Source organism: Salvia hispanica, chromosome 3 (genome assembly GCF_023119035.1).
Source record: "Salvia hispanica cultivar TCC Black 2014 chromosome 3, UniMelb_Shisp_WGS_1.0, whole genome shotgun sequence".
NCBI lineage: Eukaryota > Viridiplantae > Streptophyta > Magnoliopsida > Lamiales > Lamiaceae > Salvia > Salvia hispanica.
This window is the reverse complement of record NC_062967.1, coordinates 34,407,067-34,422,992: the sequence shown is the minus strand read 5'-3', so window position 1 is coordinate 34,422,992 and position 15,926 is coordinate 34,407,067. Positions and strand designations below refer to the sequence as shown.

Genomic DNA, 15,926 nt, shown 5'->3' with positions numbered 1-15,926 from the left:
ACAACTCAGGCCACAACTATTCATTTGCATTATTCACAACTACAACATATTTTAATCGTAAAATAGAATACGTTGAACAATACCGAGAAAATTCATTGTTCAGTCGAAAAATAAAAAATTACAAATCCTAGAAAAAAAAAATACAAATCCTAAAAAAAATTATTAAGACCTAGAAAATAAAATTTTCAATTCCTAGAAAAAATATTGAAATAATTTAGAGGATAGAAATGGAGAAATTGGTGGAAGAATGTTGAAGAAATAGGTATAAATAGGCAAAAAAAAAAATCAAAAAAAGGAAAAAAAATAAAATTTGGGGGTTTGCGGCCCGTCCCGTAGGCCGTAGCAGATAACCCTAGGCCGGGCCGGACCCCGGGAGCGGCCCAGGGACGCAACTGCGGCCCCGGGACCGGCCCAGGCCGTGACTCACCATGCTCCAAAGCTGTTACCGAGCCGGGACTCGCGAGTTGCGGCCCGGCTCATCCGCGTTAAGGATGGGTCACCATGCTCCAAGCCTTAGAAGAAGTTAATTATAAACGTTTTTGAATTGCTACTTGATGGCATCAACTTCGGATCTCTAAGATTGTCAGCCAAATCCCAACATATATTTTGTATATGTATAATATACTGTATAATTTTTTTTACCTTAATCATCTTTATAAAAATATATGCTTTGTCAAGAAAAAAATTTAATAATAGAAAACTTTAATTTATTCACCTTTTTAATAAATTGTACTAGTATAGATTACAAGTGTGATCATATAGCCACTTTTATTGAATAAGACAAGCACCATAGTTTAATTTGAAGTGAGCCCATGTGATATGGAATCATATTTGTGGGCATCCATTTCTTCCTTCAAGATTTACTTTTGAAATGTTTGACAAAATAGGTAGATCTCCCAATTTCAAAATTATGAGCTTCATGTCTTTTAAGAAATTAGATTGAACAATGGTTTTGCATTTTTTGGTATAAAATTTGTAACTAGGAGTATATTATTATTGCCATGTAACACCATTTTGAGCCATCCATCATAGAAAATACATGAGAGGCAACGAAGAATGACCTATAGTTTAAAATCATCAAAAATTACAAACACCTTATTTTTTAAAAATATATTTAATTTCTAATTCTAAAAAAAGCCCCCCACGCTTTCGTTGGCCGATGGACGTGAGAGTGCCTTGCAACCACGCATGGCACCCTTCGGCTTGCGGCTTGCTCGTCCCATGAGCCATCGCAGTAAATGCTCTTAAAGTCTCAATTTGCTACTTTAGTCCGTTCCAACCTAAAATTCAAACGTAATTTTTATTTTTCACTCCTATGTTTTACTCCCAAACTCCATTTACATATTTAAGTAAATACATTTGTATAGTTAGGAAAAAACATTAATTTCAAGATGCTTAGAGCATCCGCAATGGTTAATAGGCCAGCCATAGGCCAGCCATTCTCTCCTCTGCCACGTCAGCAACACTAAAAAACGACTAGCCGACCATTGCGGATGCTCTTATATATTTATTCCTTTGCTGTCATCGTCATCCTCATTCCCCTTTTTGACTTGAATTCCACCAACCAAAATTCTCCTTTCTCCATCTTCAAATCTCCCTCTCTCACTCTCACTCAAACATCTCACTTTCAACAAATTGTTTCATCAATTCCTTCAACGATGAATCGATTCAGCAGATTCGAGCTTCTCGAGCACCATCTCTGCCCTTCCTACTTCCTCCAACAAACCTCAATTTCACCGTACTTCCCCATTCTCGAAGAAGAGCTCGACCTCCTCACCTTCCCACTCCACGAATTCTACGCCGTCGCCGATCTGATCCAGATCCACCGCCGCCGCCGCGCCTCGCCGTACCTGGAGGCGCTCAGCGACCGCGTCTCCGCGCTGGAGCTCGGGCTGGCGGAGAGGGAGAGGGAGAGCAGGAAGTACACGTGGACGGCTGAGATCAAGGCTCCCGGCGACGAGCGCAAGTACAAGTGGACGGCGGAGACGGGGAAGGGGATCGCGAGGAGCTACGAGGTGACGGCGGAGGTCAAGAGGAAGGGCGCGATTGAGCAGACCTACACGTTTAAGGTGTCTAGTGGAGACAGTCAACTGGGGGAGAAGAAGAAGAAGAAGAGCGAGAAAGTGAAGGAGAAGGGGAAGAAGTCAGTTGTTTCCCGGATTGTTGAGGTTGAGGAGCCTTCTTATCATGGCGGCATTGTTCTGAGGCAGGTTGGTTGGTTAATTTGCTTACTTTTTTTCTGAATTTGTTGATTTGGTTGATTACATCAAGGTTTTCTGAGCCGATTGATTCGTTTTGTGGTGATGAATTTGGTTGGCAACTTTGCTTGTTTTTGATGAATTTGTTGATTTGTTGCATCAAGGTTTTCTTATTGGATTGATTCGTTTTGTGGTGATGAATTTGGTTGGTTATTGCTAGCTGTTGTGTTGGTAGCAGACTGCAGGAGTTTCTTTTGATTGGTTTCAGATCTGTTTGGTTCTGAGCAAAAGTTGATATTTTTTGCTTGCTTATGATGCATTGCCAGTGTATAAATGTACAGAGTGTTGGTTATGAAATCTCAAGCATTTTTGTGCTTGTATATGTATATATATCATGTAGATTTGCTCATACTTAGGCAAGGTAAAACATGGATTAGCTGATAAGCCACTCAGGATAGAGAGACAGTGATTAAACTGGTGCAGGCCGTCGTCATATGATGCATTACCAGTGTCTAAATGTTACCGAGTGTTGATTGTGGAATCTCAATCATTTTTGTGCTTATATATGTATATATCATGTAGATTAGCTCATACCTAGGCAACGTAAAACACCATTCGGGATAGGTAGACAATGATTAAACGCTAGGGTGTTGATATGATTTCAGATCTTTAAGTACTCCTCGAGGACCTGCTTTCTGATTCCAAAACTTCAGAATGAAGACTGTAAATATTGACTTCTAAATTATAAAGGGGCCTTTACTTTTAGGTGATAGCTTGAATTTACAATAACCATTACAAGGTGTTTACTTTGAGTGATAGAAAAAATTGACAATACATATGATTGAGTATTTGGGCATTTATGTTTTTTCGATGTATTCTAACTGTGTCACGTCTCACCATGACAGGCTTTTGCCAAGAGAGTGGATAAGAGAAGGGGGAAGAGGAAGGAGTTGTCTCCCCAAGATGCAGCAACTCTTATTCAGAAGAGTTTCAGGGCATATATTATCCAGAGGTCGCAGTCTCTACGTGCACTTCGTGAGCTGGCCATTGCCAAGACAAAGTTGAAGGAGATTAGGTCTTTATTTAACAATTTCACTTACCGCCGTCATCTTGCCCGCAACGCAGAAGAACTTCAGAGGTTCTCTGAAAAGATCATTGTTTTGCTTCTCACAGTTGACGCTATTGAGGTATCTGAAAGTGAATAGTTCGCTCTTTCTTTCCTCTTCTCACAATTTTGCACTGTAATACTTTGATTCAATAGTGAATAATAGCTGCCTTCTAGAAGCTTCTGTTTGTATGCCCATTGCGATAGAAAATAGAATTGAAATGCAAAAAATAAACACTGAAATGGTTTAAGGACTGCATTGTATTACACTTGGATTTAATTCTATGTTTACAAGTAAAGTAATTTAATTTTGTCTATCTTTAAATGATCTAGATTGATTTTGTCATTTCTAGGCTTGATTCTTCTTTGATTCTTGCATCAATCTTGGCTTCATTCCGACACATTGTTCATATATGTTTATATCTTCCTCTCAAGTAGGGTGGTGATCTGATGGTTCGAGCTGCGAAAAAGTCCATGGTGGACGAGCTGGAAGCAATGCTGGATGTTGTCGACCCTCAACCTTCTGGAAAATCTTTATCCATGAAGAGAAGAACGTTTGATATGCCTGATGGGGTGATCAACAAGGAGCTTGCTGCAGGTGTTGCGCAGGTTGTTCAAATGCTGGATGAAGAGGCTGCTAGCTCTGAAGCTTTTGAAGCATGCTTGTAAGTCATAAGTTAATAACTCCTCTTTATTGCATTGAGAGGTCGTTTTCGACTAAATGTATGTTTAGGTTTATCCATGCACTTTTGGTAAAATGAGACTAGCTTGAAGATCTTAGTTCTCTTTGAAATAAGGCATTATCTTGTCTGACAGTGTTTATTGTTGTTGTATGGTTTGAATTTTGACCTTGTTATTGTGCCTGAATTTGAGAAATTTCAGTTCCTTGATACATTCCAAAAGTATTAGGGTGCGTTTGCTTCGTATGTTTTGGTAGGTTATCGATTATTGTCTGGGCTTGTCACACCGTTAGGTTACCATGTTTCAAAACCGTCGGGCCAGTATAGAAATGCAATAAGCTCGGCCGATTAGGCTTGCATAGATTAGGCTAGAAATAAGACATTTATTTGAGATTGTCCAAATAAAGAAAAATATGGGACATATAATAAAGATGTGGTGGAATATTACATTTATTTAAAAGATAAAAATGATTGATCCAACATCATATCAAATTTCCAATTCAGTCTAATCTGATAGATGTCTGGTCCAACCCGATCGAACCCGATCCATAAATATACCCACACCCTACAAGCCACCAATAAATGGCACCCCTGATTGCGGCAGCCACTGTTGACCACCGATAAAGTTGGTCACAGTGAACTTCTCCGCTTCGTGCACATCCTGTATGACTCTAATCCCGGGCCAACTCACCCTCATCTTCGTCCCTGACCCGGGCCCATAGTTCTCATACTCCCCATAATACACTGTATTACCCCTGTTATCCCAATCCATCCACCCCGCCGGATCCAACATCCCATCGAGATAGCTCCTCATATACACCACGCGCGCGTAGTCCCTCCACGGCCGCCCCAGGTACGCCTTGAACTTCCCCACCGCCTGCTTCTGGCCGGGGTCGGCCTCGAACCTGCAGTTCAAGATGGAGAACCCGGTCGCCTGGTTGACCTGCGTCCGACTCTGTGCGGTGATCAGCACTTTCTGGCCGTGCAACGGAGCCCGGTCGTAGATCACACTCTTCTGGAAGACGGCGGCAGCGTTGCCGAAGATAAAGTCGATGGTGCCGTAGATTTGGCATTCCTCGAAGAGCTGGCGGTTGGCGTCCGCCCAGAGGGTGTCCTGGTACCCTTCGATGGAGCAGCGGTAGAAGGCGGATCGGTCGGAGGCCTAGTGCACCGCCACGGCCTGGCCGGCGGTTGGGCCGGCCGTGTTGCGGAATGTGATGTTGCGGGCCACGAATCCGTCACCTGTGCAAGGAGAATGATTTTGATTGTTTGTACTTGTCACTAGAAATCACTACAAAAGATAACAACTTACCGACGAAAATTTCGGTCAGTAATTCCTATATACCGACGAAAAATTTATGTCGGTAATTTTTTTAACGACGGGACTATGGACATTCCGTCAATAACACTGTTTACCATCGGTATTTATCGAGTATTGCCCACCGCTGTCGGTAAACCACCCTTTTTTGTAGTGAATGTGAAGTGAAGAGATCAACGATAATGTATAGTGAGTTACTATCAGATGCAAGGGTATGTTGGAAAGATATTTACACGTAAATTGTCTCGTATTCAAAATGTGAAACACAAAAAGATTAATTTAACACATACTATCAGATGCTAGGGGCGTGTTAATGGAAAAAACGGGACTCCTATTCGCTGACGGACTAAAATGAAAAAATGGGATATTCACGGTCAGAGGGAACTATGAAGTTTGGTACTTGAATGCAATAATTAGTACTCCCTCTGTCCGCGATTGGGAGTTCCGGTCATTTTTGCACACCTATTTTATAAAAATGATAAAAAATAGTTAAAGTGGAGAAATGGTAAAATAAAAAAGAGAATAATGTTGAGAAGACCCTTGTCAACGTTATTATCTCTCTTACTTTACCATTTGTCCACTTTAACTATTTTTTATTATTTTTATAAAACAGGTGCGCAAAAGTGACCGGGACTCCTAATCGCGGACGGAGGGAGTAATAAATTTTGAAGATGAGACATTTTATGACAGATCAGAGGGAATACTTGCTAAATGTTGCGGACTTCCTAGTACTTAATCCTGACTTCGAGCTCTTATCTCCGGTGATGATCGTCTTTCCGATGCCATCTCCGACCAGCTCCACGTCCTTCATCTCCCGAAGAATCTCAACATACTCATGATACGTCCCTTGCTTCACATGGATCACAAATCTCCCCTTTGTTTTTCTCTTCCAATAGCCATCAAGGGCTTCCTTGATGGTCCGAAAAGTGCCAGACCCGTCCTGCGCCACCACAACCGCGTCGCCACTTGTAGCCTGCTCTGGCACAACGTCCCTGTTGGGGAGCCAGCTATGGAGATGCTTCTGGCTCCCTGGCCCCACCACCTCGGCGTTGACCGCAAGAGCCTTGATGATCAGCTCCGAGGCGTGGTTGTGCATGAAGAATGGGTGCGCGACGCTCTGCTCGGCCATGCTGGTTCTGCAGTCAGTGCGGATGCAGAAAATTATTATGGTAGGGGCTATATATTCTAAATTTTGTGTGAGAAAATTTTATTGTTTTAATAGGGGCTTTTGCACATTAATTCACACAAAATACTTACAAAACCATAATGTTTTACAACTATAAAAATATTTTTAATAAATAATTTGGGGGGGGGGGGGCTTAAGCCCCTCCTTGAGCATATGTGTGTCCGCCATTGCCTGCAGTTGTCAAGATTCGTCAGCGCAGCGCTCAGCCAGATCTGGATGTCGAAGGGCGTGGAGCCTGGGCTCGGGTGGAGGCTTTGGCTCAGATGCTAGATGCTGAGGCCATAGAACTCCGAGCAGTCGGAGAGGGCAGCGCGTTCGCGCAGATCCGAGGATTTAGCGAGGTTTATGTGGACGAGTGTGTCGTTGGCTTCGTTCAATGCGGAGGCGACGACCGCGTGGAGAGAGTTGGTGTGGTTTTGGTTGGGGGTGGGAGATGGGGATGGTGAAGGAGGTAACCCTAACCCTAGAATTGGGGAAGAGGAAAATGTGAAGGAGATCATCATTTCTGCCCATAGTAACAAAAGGAGTGACATGATTTGTTAGTTTGGGATTGTATTTTCACTTTTTTTTTGGGTGTTTTTGTGTTTGAGTTGATTTTTTTTATTTATAGGAGTGGATATTGATTTTGAATTTTCATGCAAGGAGGTGCATTTTTGTGAGATCATTTCTCATGCTTTGTGAATATAGACAAAATCTTGGTCGGAAGATTTGGGTTTTCAAGTTTATAGGTTTTTAATAAATGCAGTTTGTCCATATAGTGATGTTATATTTGTCTATTTAACTGGCAATACTCTTTTGTTAATTATCATATCCATTTTTTCACAAGTTTCAATTGAAGCCGATTGATAGTGTAGCAATTATATTGTGTTGGAATAAAGAGTATGTGTTGTTGAAGGAGATAATCAAAGACTAATTTGAGTCTAGTAAGAAATCAATCTAAATCAATTAAAGATAATCCAGATGCATGAAAAATAAATATTTTTTTTTCTTTCATGCATGTAGAATTGAAGTCCAGAGTTGGATGTATTATAGTTGACCACCCAAATATAATACAATATGGTCTTTAAGATTTAGAAGACTTCATAAAATAAACTTAGCGAACCATTCTTAGTACTACAAAATAGTCTATTGTCACACTATTTCCGTAATTAATTTTCCAATAATCGTGCTATTAACATAATCAAAAATATACTATTTCAACTTAATATTGAATGTACATTACTATAACTTAACGTTGAATTTACATCATCACATAATTAAGTTTTGTTATTGGGAAATTGGTCTCTAAAACCATGAACTTTGCCTAAAATTTGGTATTTCCCATGAACTTTGAAATTGGTGTATAATATCACAAGCTTTGCATTTTGTTTGGTATTTCCTACGGCATGTTTATTACTATATTTGACTAACTCACGAGGCTTTTATCATACTTGACACAATTAAATCAACGTGGTTTTCAACGTGACTTTTTATACTACATGTTATGAACTTAAAAAGTGGTTTCAAATATTATAAAACATATCACGGTTGCCTATGTTAAATAAGATTTTGATGAAAAATCTTATTTGAGTGAGTTCAGGAAATACCAAACAAAATGCCAAGTTCGTGATATTATATACCAATTTCAAAGTTCATGAGAAATACCAAATTTTAGGCAAAGTTCATGATTTTAGAGACCAATTTCCCTTTGTTATTCATACATTCATACCCTTTATACTAGCATAGGTCCATCTCTTATCCTGTTGTTTAAATAGGGACACACTTCTCATGCATATGCATAAGTAGGCCAATTAATCATATACCAAAAATTAACTTTAATTGCCATACATGTAACTAGAATCCATTAACTAAACAATTCACACCCTTACAACAATTCAATCATATAAACCATGCTTCCACAAATTCTTTTCAATGTTTATTAGTTTTTTCATTTTTGAATCAAGATATATTTCTACACAAAAGAGCAATAGACATAACCAAGCAACCTCCAACTTACACAGCTAATATGATGATGTGTTTGGGCATATTCTCAGTCTCCAAGTAAGGGCAATGGTGTATCTGCAGTTGTTTGAGGTTCTGCATTCCACCTTCTTCGACGTCGATACGTCTCAATGAACCCATGCTTTGGAGGGACAAGGCCTTGAGGCAAGGGAACCCATCGTGCAACACTCTCATCCTCTCACCCATGTAACAAGCTATGACACACGATAACGTGAGGTACTGTAGCTTTGGTAGCTTTCCTAGTTCTTGCATCGGATCATCGTTTAAGTTACACAACGTGAGGTTGGAAAGATTCCGAGGGAACATGCTCGCAGCCGGACATTTGAGCATCCCACCATCCAGTTTAAGCACAGTGAGACTCTCCAGATTCGGAATAACTTCTTCCATTGAAAACGACATAGTGATTTCTATGTGTAGTTCCACAAGATTCGTCATCTCTTCCAGCGAAGATCTCGCCTTGCTAAAGCACTCGCTTCGTTCCATTCCAGTTATACATACGCCTAGTTCACGAAGATGACAGCTCATTCTTGAGCTGCATTCAAGCCAATCCTCCAGCCTAATTTGTTTCAAACTCTCAATACTTTTCCAGTTATCAATTCTCATGGTTCTGCCATAGACACTATGTACGTGGAAATGGCGCAGTCTTTCCATTTTCAGCGCGACACGAGGGAACAACACAAGCCCCTTCTCCACATCCAGAACCTCAAGTTTTTTAAGCCGATCGAACCAACTTGGGAGCTGCAGAACAAAAAAGCCAACGACACTCTCATCACTACGTATCCTAAAGTATTTCAATCCAAGCAAGAAGCGAAACGAGTCTGGCAATCTTCGAAACAAAGAGCCATCGAGGTCCAGTATCTTAAGGAGTTGTAAGCTCTTCCAGTACCTAGATGCATAAACATCCTCACTTTTGACACTGACGAGGAAAAGAGTGCGAAGATGCTTGTTCCGATTCAACGAGAAAGTCTCAATATTTTTACCATAGACAACACAATGGCGAGGCTTATATGAGGACTCGGATAATGAAACCCCCTCCTCATCCCCGTTCACAATCTTCAAACCCATTTCCACCTCCGCTTTGCTCAAGCATAGATTGCGAAGAAGATCATGGAGATGACAATATTTCACTTGTTCATCATTGATGAAACCATCAATCTGAATCATGCTCCGGTTGATCAACTCGTTTAAGTAACCTTTTCCTATCTCATCTGCTGTTCCTCTTCCATCCTCATGGATCAAGCCTTCAGCAACCCATATATTTACCAGCCTTTTCGAAGGAATGGTAGAATCCTCCTTGAAAAAGGCTAGGCACAAGAAGCATGACTTCAGTTGAGGAGACAGATTCTGATAACTCAATTCCAAGATTTTGTGGACATTGTTCTCAGGGATGTCCAAATAAGTGTTTATTTGGTTAAGAACTTCTTGCCATCGGCTCTTGGTTTGGGTTTCGAATAGTATGCCTCCGACCACACTAATTGCTAGAGGCAGGCCGTCGCATTTTTCCAAGATTCGTCTCCCTATACTCTCTAATTCTTGTGGACATGTGCCGTTGGTGAATGCCTTCTTCAAGAACAATTCCCAGCTCTTGTCGGAGTCTAGAAGCTTCATCTTATGCAGACAATGATCATGCTTTGTAATTATCTTGTTGCGAGTTGTAAGCATTAACCTACTTGTTTTATCTGTAAGCAAAAAACTGGTTAAATTATGTTTTGAAAATGTTATTAAATAGTTAAAGTGTTAGAAAAAGGACATAATTTAAAACAACATAAAAAAACGAATTCTTCGAATTATTGGTCGCTAGGTTACGCTAACAAAAATTAAAGAGTTTGACATACCTTGTTGATTGGGGAAACCACTCTTCAAATACTCCCAATGTTCCTTCTCCCACACATCATCGAGAACTATGAAATAATTCTTTCCCAGCAGCTCTTCATGAAGAATCTCCTGCAGCTTCCGCTGCAGGTACATTTTGTCCTTGATCGATTCTTCCATTATCTTAATTTCCTTAAGCAGATCTTCTCTCTCTTGCTTCGATCTCGGCAGCAGGAAGATCAGCTGCTTGATCGTCTCCAGCGGCGCGAATTCACTCGAAACCACTACCCAGCCGCGGCAGTCGAATCCTCCGGAGACGACGCTGGGGTGGTTGTATATTTCCCGCGCAAGCGTCGACTTCCCGATCCCGCCCATTCCCTCTATCACCGCAATCGAGAGCCCCTTCTTCCCCAGGTTGAGAACTGATTCCTGTAAAATCTTCTTCACATCCTCCTCCATGCCCACCAGGTGTTCGTCCTTCTCCCAGTGCGAATTGGATCCTTTCGGTTTTTCATATATTTACGAAGTTGTTCCGGTTGATTGGCATTAACCCTAGATCCTTGCCCCTGAGAAATGAATTAATACTTTAGGCTCGAGCTCCATCATGGACTATTTACAATCCGACACAAAAGGAAGGGTTCAAGTGTAACAGAACAAACAATGTCGAGCCAAGAGCACCTCATTTCTAGACAAATCGAAAGTGGTGGATGTAAAAATTGAAATACTACTTCCTATCACCAATTAGATTTAGGATGGTACGAGTTCTATCACGTACCCTCTCGCGGCTCTTGTCGATGGAGTCAAGCCTGGCCCGGATGGACTTGATCTCTGAGCTGATCCGATGGAGGTGGAACATGCGCTTGGGGAAGGCAGTGAGGCGGCGGACGCCTCTGTTGTTGTTGAGGTTGAGAAGGAAGATTTCGATGGTGTCTTGGGCGTCGTGAGCGACTTCTCGTATCTTCTTTATCCATTCTCGGACGCCGTCGTCTTGGGATTGCCTGCGGTTGGCATGTCTGAGAAAGGTCTGCATCCATTCCAGCTCTTCTTTCAGCGACTGGACCTTCTTCTCCACGCCTCGCAGGGAGTTCACCTTCTCGACCAGCAGATCGCCGAGCAGCTTCACCGCGGCCAAGATTGCCGCCTCCGCTGCCATGATTGATTTTCACGGGAGATGAGATTTTAGTTTGATGGATTTGTGATGATAATGTTTGTGCATTGACTTGAGACTTTGGACTACAAAAAGTCCAGAAATAAGGACGTGGCATCGGAATATATAATTGTGAACATAATTTTTAAATTAGAGAAGTTGACCTGCCAAACGCTGACTTCAGTTACTGTCCTGATTACAAAATTGGATGTCTGGTGACTACTATAATTTATATACTCACTCCTATCTTGATTATAAGTTCTATTTTTTTATTGGCACAAATCTTAAAAATTGTTTGATTTTATAATCGAATGTGGTAAAAAAGTTAGTGAAATAGAAATGGCAAAATGAGACTAATGAGGATCGGACAAAATAAGCAAAATAAGACTTCTAACGAGAAATGAAGGAAATAGTATTTCACGATCATTCATCTCATAATCTCATTCCACAAATGACACTTCTTATAGAAAACTCCACCTTCAAGTAGGGGTGAACAAATTACTCGAACATCGAATATCTGATAAATCAAATTCAAATTTCAAATTCGTTTCTTTATGGATTTCGGCTCAGGTTGGTTTAGATTTTTGGTAATTTCAAATTTTGGTTCATTTTGGTTCAAATGTATATAAATAAAAACACTAAAAAACTGAATTTATTTTTAATACTTCTCATATCCCCAAAATATATGTCCCATATCTATTTGACCTATGCAAGTCTTTTGAAATTGTTTGACTTAATGAAAGTAGATGAAAATATTAGTGGAATGTGAACCATATTTTTATTTTATAATAAAGATGAGTAGCATAAGTTGGTAGAATGTGAATTCACTTACTAAATATAAGAGTAAAATTAAAATGAAATATTTATTGAGGATCATCCAAATAAAAAAAATATGAGACATGTAATAGAATTGAATGGAATACTATTACATTTATTTAAAAAATAAAAAAGACTGATCCAACCGTATATCAAATTTCAAATGGATGTCTGGTCCAACCCGACCGAAACCCGATCCACACCATTCAAGCCACCGGAAAACGGCACCCCCGATTGCGGCAGCCACTGCTGACCACCGATAAAGTTCGTGACGGTGAACTTCTGCGCTTCGTGCACATCCCGTATGACTCTAACCCCGGGCCAAGTCACCCTCATCTTCGTCCCCGACCCGGGCCCGTAGTTCCCATACTCCCCATAATACACCGTATCACCCTTGTGATCCCAATCCATCCACCCGGCCGGGTCCACCATCCCATCCAGATAGCTCCTCATATACACCACGCGCGCGTAGTCCCTCCACGGCCGCCCCAGGTACGCCTTGAACTTCCCCACCGCCTGCTTCTGGCCGGGGTCGGCCTCGAACCGGCAGTTCACGATGGAGAAACCGGTCGCCTGGTTGGCCTGCTCCCGCCCCTGTGCCGTGATCACCACTTTCTGGCCGTGCAGCGGCGCCCGGGCGTAGATCGCGCTCTTCTGGAAGACGGCGGCCGCGTTGCCGAAGATGAAGTCGATGGTGCCGTAGATCTGGCATTCTTCGAAGAGCTGGCGGTTGGCGGCCGCCCACAGGGTGTCCTGGTACCCTTCGATGGAGCAACGGTAGAAGGCGGACCGGTCGGAGGCCGAGAGCACCGCCACCGCCTGGCCCGCGGTTGGGCCGGCCGTGTTGCGGAATGTGATATCGCGGGCCACGAATCCGTCTCCCGTTACCTCTGCAAGGAATAATTTACGTCGGTAAAATTTTTAACGACAGAGTGTGGACATTCTGTCAGGAACACTGTTTATCGTCGGTATTTACCGAGAGAATATGAAGTGAAAAGAGATCAACGTGAATGTATAGTGAGTCACTATTTACATGGTATCAGATGAAGGGTATGTTGGGAAGATATTTACATGTGAATTGTCTCACGTTCAAAATGTGAAGCACCAAAAAGTTTAATTTAAAACATATATCAGATGCTAGGGGCGTGTTGGGAACTCATTACCTATTAAGTGTGTTTCAATAAATGAGATCGTACTGAACTCCCGTAAAATCTAACAAAATCCGGATAGTGAGAAAGTCCAAAGGAAGTAAAGTTCCCATCTTTTGACCAACATAGAAAATAAAAAATTATGTATAGTCAACTTAAAAATCTCTTAGTCTAGGACAAATAGTCACAAATGTTACATAGTAACCATCAAAATAAGTCATTTGCAATACAACAAACATTTTTCCACCCCATCAAATGTCTCATTTGGTTTCGGCACGAATTTTTAAAAGTATGAAATTTGGTAGTTGAATGGAGCAATTAATAATGTCAAAAAATGACACATTTTATAACGGATCGGAGGGAATACTTACTAAATGTTGCGGACTGCATAGTACTGAATCCCGACTTCGCGCTTTTATCTCCGGTGATGATCGTCTTTCCGATGCCATCTCCGACCAGCTCCACGTCCTTCATCTGCCGACGAATCTCAACATACTCATGATACGTCCCTTGCTTCACATGGATCACAAATCTCCCCTTTGTTTTTCTCCTCCAATAACCATCAAGGGCTTCCTTGATGGTCCGAAAAGTGCCGGACCCGTCCTGCGCCACCACGACCGCGTCACCACCTCTAGCCTGCTCCGGCACAACGTCTCCATCGGGGAGCCTGATATGGAGATGCTCCCGGATCACCGGCCCCACCACCTCGGCATTGATCGCAAGAGCCTTGATGATCAGCTCCGAGGCGTGGTTGTGCATGAAGAATGGGTGTGCGACGCTCTGCTCGGCCATGCTGGTCCTGTAGTCAGGTGTGGACGCAGAAAATTACCATGGTAAGGGCTATATATTCTAAACTTTGTGTGAGAAAACTTTATTGTTTTAATAGGGGCTTTTGTGTCAATTCACACAAAATACTAACAAATAAAAAAATATTGTTTTAATAAATAGTTTGGGAGGGGCTTAAGCCCCTCCTTGAGCATATATATGTGTGTCCGCCATTGCCTGCAATTGTCAAGATTCGTCAGCGCAGCGCTCAGCCAGATCTGGATGTCGAAGGGCGTGGAGCCCGGGCTCGGGTGGAGGCTTTGGCTCAGATGCTCGATGCTGAGGCCATAGAACTCCGAGCAGTCGGAGAGGGCAGCGCGTTCGCGCAGATCCGAGGATTTAGCGAGGTTTATGTGGACGAGTGTGTCGGTGGCTTCGTTCAATGCGGAGGCGACGACCGCGTGGAGAGAGTTGGTGTGGTTTTGGTTGGGGGTGGAAGATGGGGATGGTGAAGGAGCTAACCCTAACCCTAGAATTGGGGAAGTAGAAAATGAGAGGGAGATGATAATTTCTGCCCATAGTAACAAAATGAGTGACATGATTTGTTAGTTTGGGATTGTATTTTAACTTTTTTTTTTGGTATTTTTGTGATTGAGTTGATTTTTTTATTTATAGGAGTGGATATTGTTTTTGAGTTTTCATGCAAGGAGGTGCATTTTTGTGAGATTATTTCTCATGCTTTGTGAGCATACACAAAATCTTGGTCGGAAGATTTGGGTTTTCAAGTTTATAGATTTTTAATAAATGCAGTTTCTCCATATAGTGAAGTTGTACTTTGTCTATTTAAATGTTGATACTCTTTTGTTAATTTTCATATCCATTTTTTTCACAAGTTTCAATTGAAGCCTATTGATAGTGTAGCAAATACTGTGTTGGACTAATGAGAATATGTGTTGTTGAAGGAGATAATCAAGACTACCATTAGAGTCTAGTAAGAAATCAATCTAAATCAATTAAGAATAATCTAGTGAAAATTAATTAAATTATTATTTTTTCTTTCATGTGGAATTGAAGTCTATATAAAGAGTTGGATGTATTATAGTTACCACCCAAATATAATAGGAGTCCTACAATATGGTCTTTAAGATTCAAATTATCTATACAAAATAGTCTATTGTCATGTTTTAGAAGACTTTATATATATTTGGCGAACCATTGCTTAGGACTACAAAATGTATATTGTAATGTTTTAACTTTTATTATAGATTCAAGTCCATAAACCCTATTTTATCCATAAGTTTAAAAGCCTCTCTTGGCCCAAGTGAAATAAGTCAGACCCATTTTCTTAGATATCAAGTTTATATAGTACTACTACTGTAGTATTTTTTTTTGCAAATCAATTTTATTAAACCTTTCTTTAAATATATACTCATCACAACATATTTCAGAAGTATATTCCAACGTAAAATTAAATATATGGCAAATTTCATAAGGAGGTGCTTTCACCTCAATTAGTGTAATTAAAAATAATTAAATCCAAACTAAGATATCTAATTAATAAGAATTAATTAAATTATTTTCCCGGTGGGCTTAGCATTCAAATTTCAGATCAGATTTTTGCATAATCCAAATTGATCCGAAATATCCCAATATATTAAAAATAAACTGTTTTTGTAATTAGATATATATGAATTAAAAGAAAAATCTAAAATATCCAAAAAAATAATCTAAAAATCATAAATGAAAAAGT

At 40.8% G+C, this 15,926-nt stretch overlaps 4 protein-coding genes across 4 annotated transcripts; 1 reads left to right on the top strand and 3 right to left on the bottom strand.

The window, feature by feature from the left end:
* The first annotated feature begins 1,547 nt into the window (after positions 1–1,547).
* LOC125216913 (BAG family molecular chaperone regulator 7-like) lies at positions 1,548–4,195 on the top strand. The gene is made up of 3 exons (XM_048118700.1): positions 1,548–2,210; positions 3,104–3,385; positions 3,742–4,195. Exons 1-3 carry the CDS (start codon positions 1,659–1,661, stop codon positions 3,970–3,972), a joined length of 1,065 nt encoding a protein of 354 aa, XP_047974657.1. The 5' UTR covers positions 1,548–1,658; the 3' UTR covers positions 3,973–4,195.
* Positions 4,196–4,548: 353 nt separating this feature from the next.
* LOC125209941 (putative pectinesterase/pectinesterase inhibitor 38) lies at positions 4,549–6,430 on the bottom strand. The gene is given in 2 exon segments (XM_048109514.1): positions 4,549–5,234; positions 6,010–6,430. Coding segments are annotated over 2 exon segments (1,107 nt in total).
* Positions 6,431–8,284: 1,854 nt separating this feature from the next.
* LOC125209940 (disease resistance protein RPH8A-like) lies at positions 8,285–11,524 on the bottom strand. Its single transcript, XM_048109513.1, has 3 exons — positions 11,060–11,524; positions 10,324–10,800; positions 8,285–10,167 (listed from the first exon to the last, which is right to left on the bottom strand). The coding sequence occupies exons 1-3, from the start codon at positions 11,451–11,453 to the stop codon at positions 8,480–8,482; spliced, it is 2,559 nt and encodes an 852-aa protein (XP_047965470.1). The 5' UTR covers positions 11,454–11,524; the 3' UTR covers positions 8,285–8,479.
* An 898-nt stretch (positions 11,525–12,422) lies between these two features.
* Positions 12,423–14,775, bottom strand: LOC125209939 (pectinesterase-like). The gene is made up of 3 exons (XM_048109512.1): positions 14,414–14,775; positions 13,783–14,210; positions 12,423–13,153 (listed from the first exon to the last, which is right to left on the bottom strand). Exons 1-3 carry the CDS (start codon positions 14,773–14,775, stop codon positions 12,423–12,425), a joined length of 1,521 nt encoding a protein of 506 aa, XP_047965469.1.
* Between the last annotated feature and the right edge of the window lie 1,151 nt (positions 14,776–15,926).

What these genes read in the sequence shown, in the direction of transcription:
- LOC125216913 (XM_048118700.1), top strand. Translation starts at nt 1,659, where the DNA reads ATGAATCGATTCAGCAGATTCGAGCTTCTCGAGCACCATCTCTGCCCT. An exon ending in GCGGCATTGTTCTGAGGCAG is followed by an intron (nt 2,211 to 3,103) that starts GTTGGTTGGTTA and finishes TCACCATGACAG; the next exon opens with GCTTTTGCCAAGAGAGTGGA. An exon ending in TCACAGTTGACGCTATTGAG is followed by an intron (nt 3,386 to 3,741) that starts GTATCTGAAAGT and finishes CCTCTCAAGTAG; the next exon opens with GGTGGTGATCTGATGGTTCG.
- LOC125209939 (XM_048109512.1), bottom strand. Translation starts at nt 14,775, where the DNA reads ATGTCACTCATTTTGTTACTATGGGCAGAAATTATCATCTCCCTCTCA. An exon ending in ACGAATCTTGACAATTGCAG is followed by an intron (nt 14,211 to 14,413) that starts GCAATGGCGGAC and finishes ACCTGACTACAG; the next exon opens with GACCAGCATGGCCGAGCAGA. An exon ending in TATGCAGTCCGCAACATTTA is followed by an intron (nt 13,154 to 13,782) that starts GTAAGTATTCCC and finishes TATTCCTTGCAG; the next exon opens with AGGTAACGGGAGACGGATTC.
- LOC125209940 (XM_048109513.1), bottom strand. Translation starts at nt 11,453, where the DNA reads ATGGCAGCGGAGGCGGCAATCTTGGCCGCGGTGAAGCTGCTCGGCGAT. An exon ending in GAGGGTACGTGATAGAACTC is followed by an intron (nt 10,801 to 11,059) that starts GTACCATCCTAA and finishes AAAAACCGAAAG; the next exon opens with GATCCAATTCGCACTGGGAG. An exon ending in TGGTTTCCCCAATCAACAAG is followed by an intron (nt 10,168 to 10,323) that starts GTATGTCAAACT and finishes TTTTGCTTACAG; the next exon opens with ATAAAACAAGTAGGTTAATG.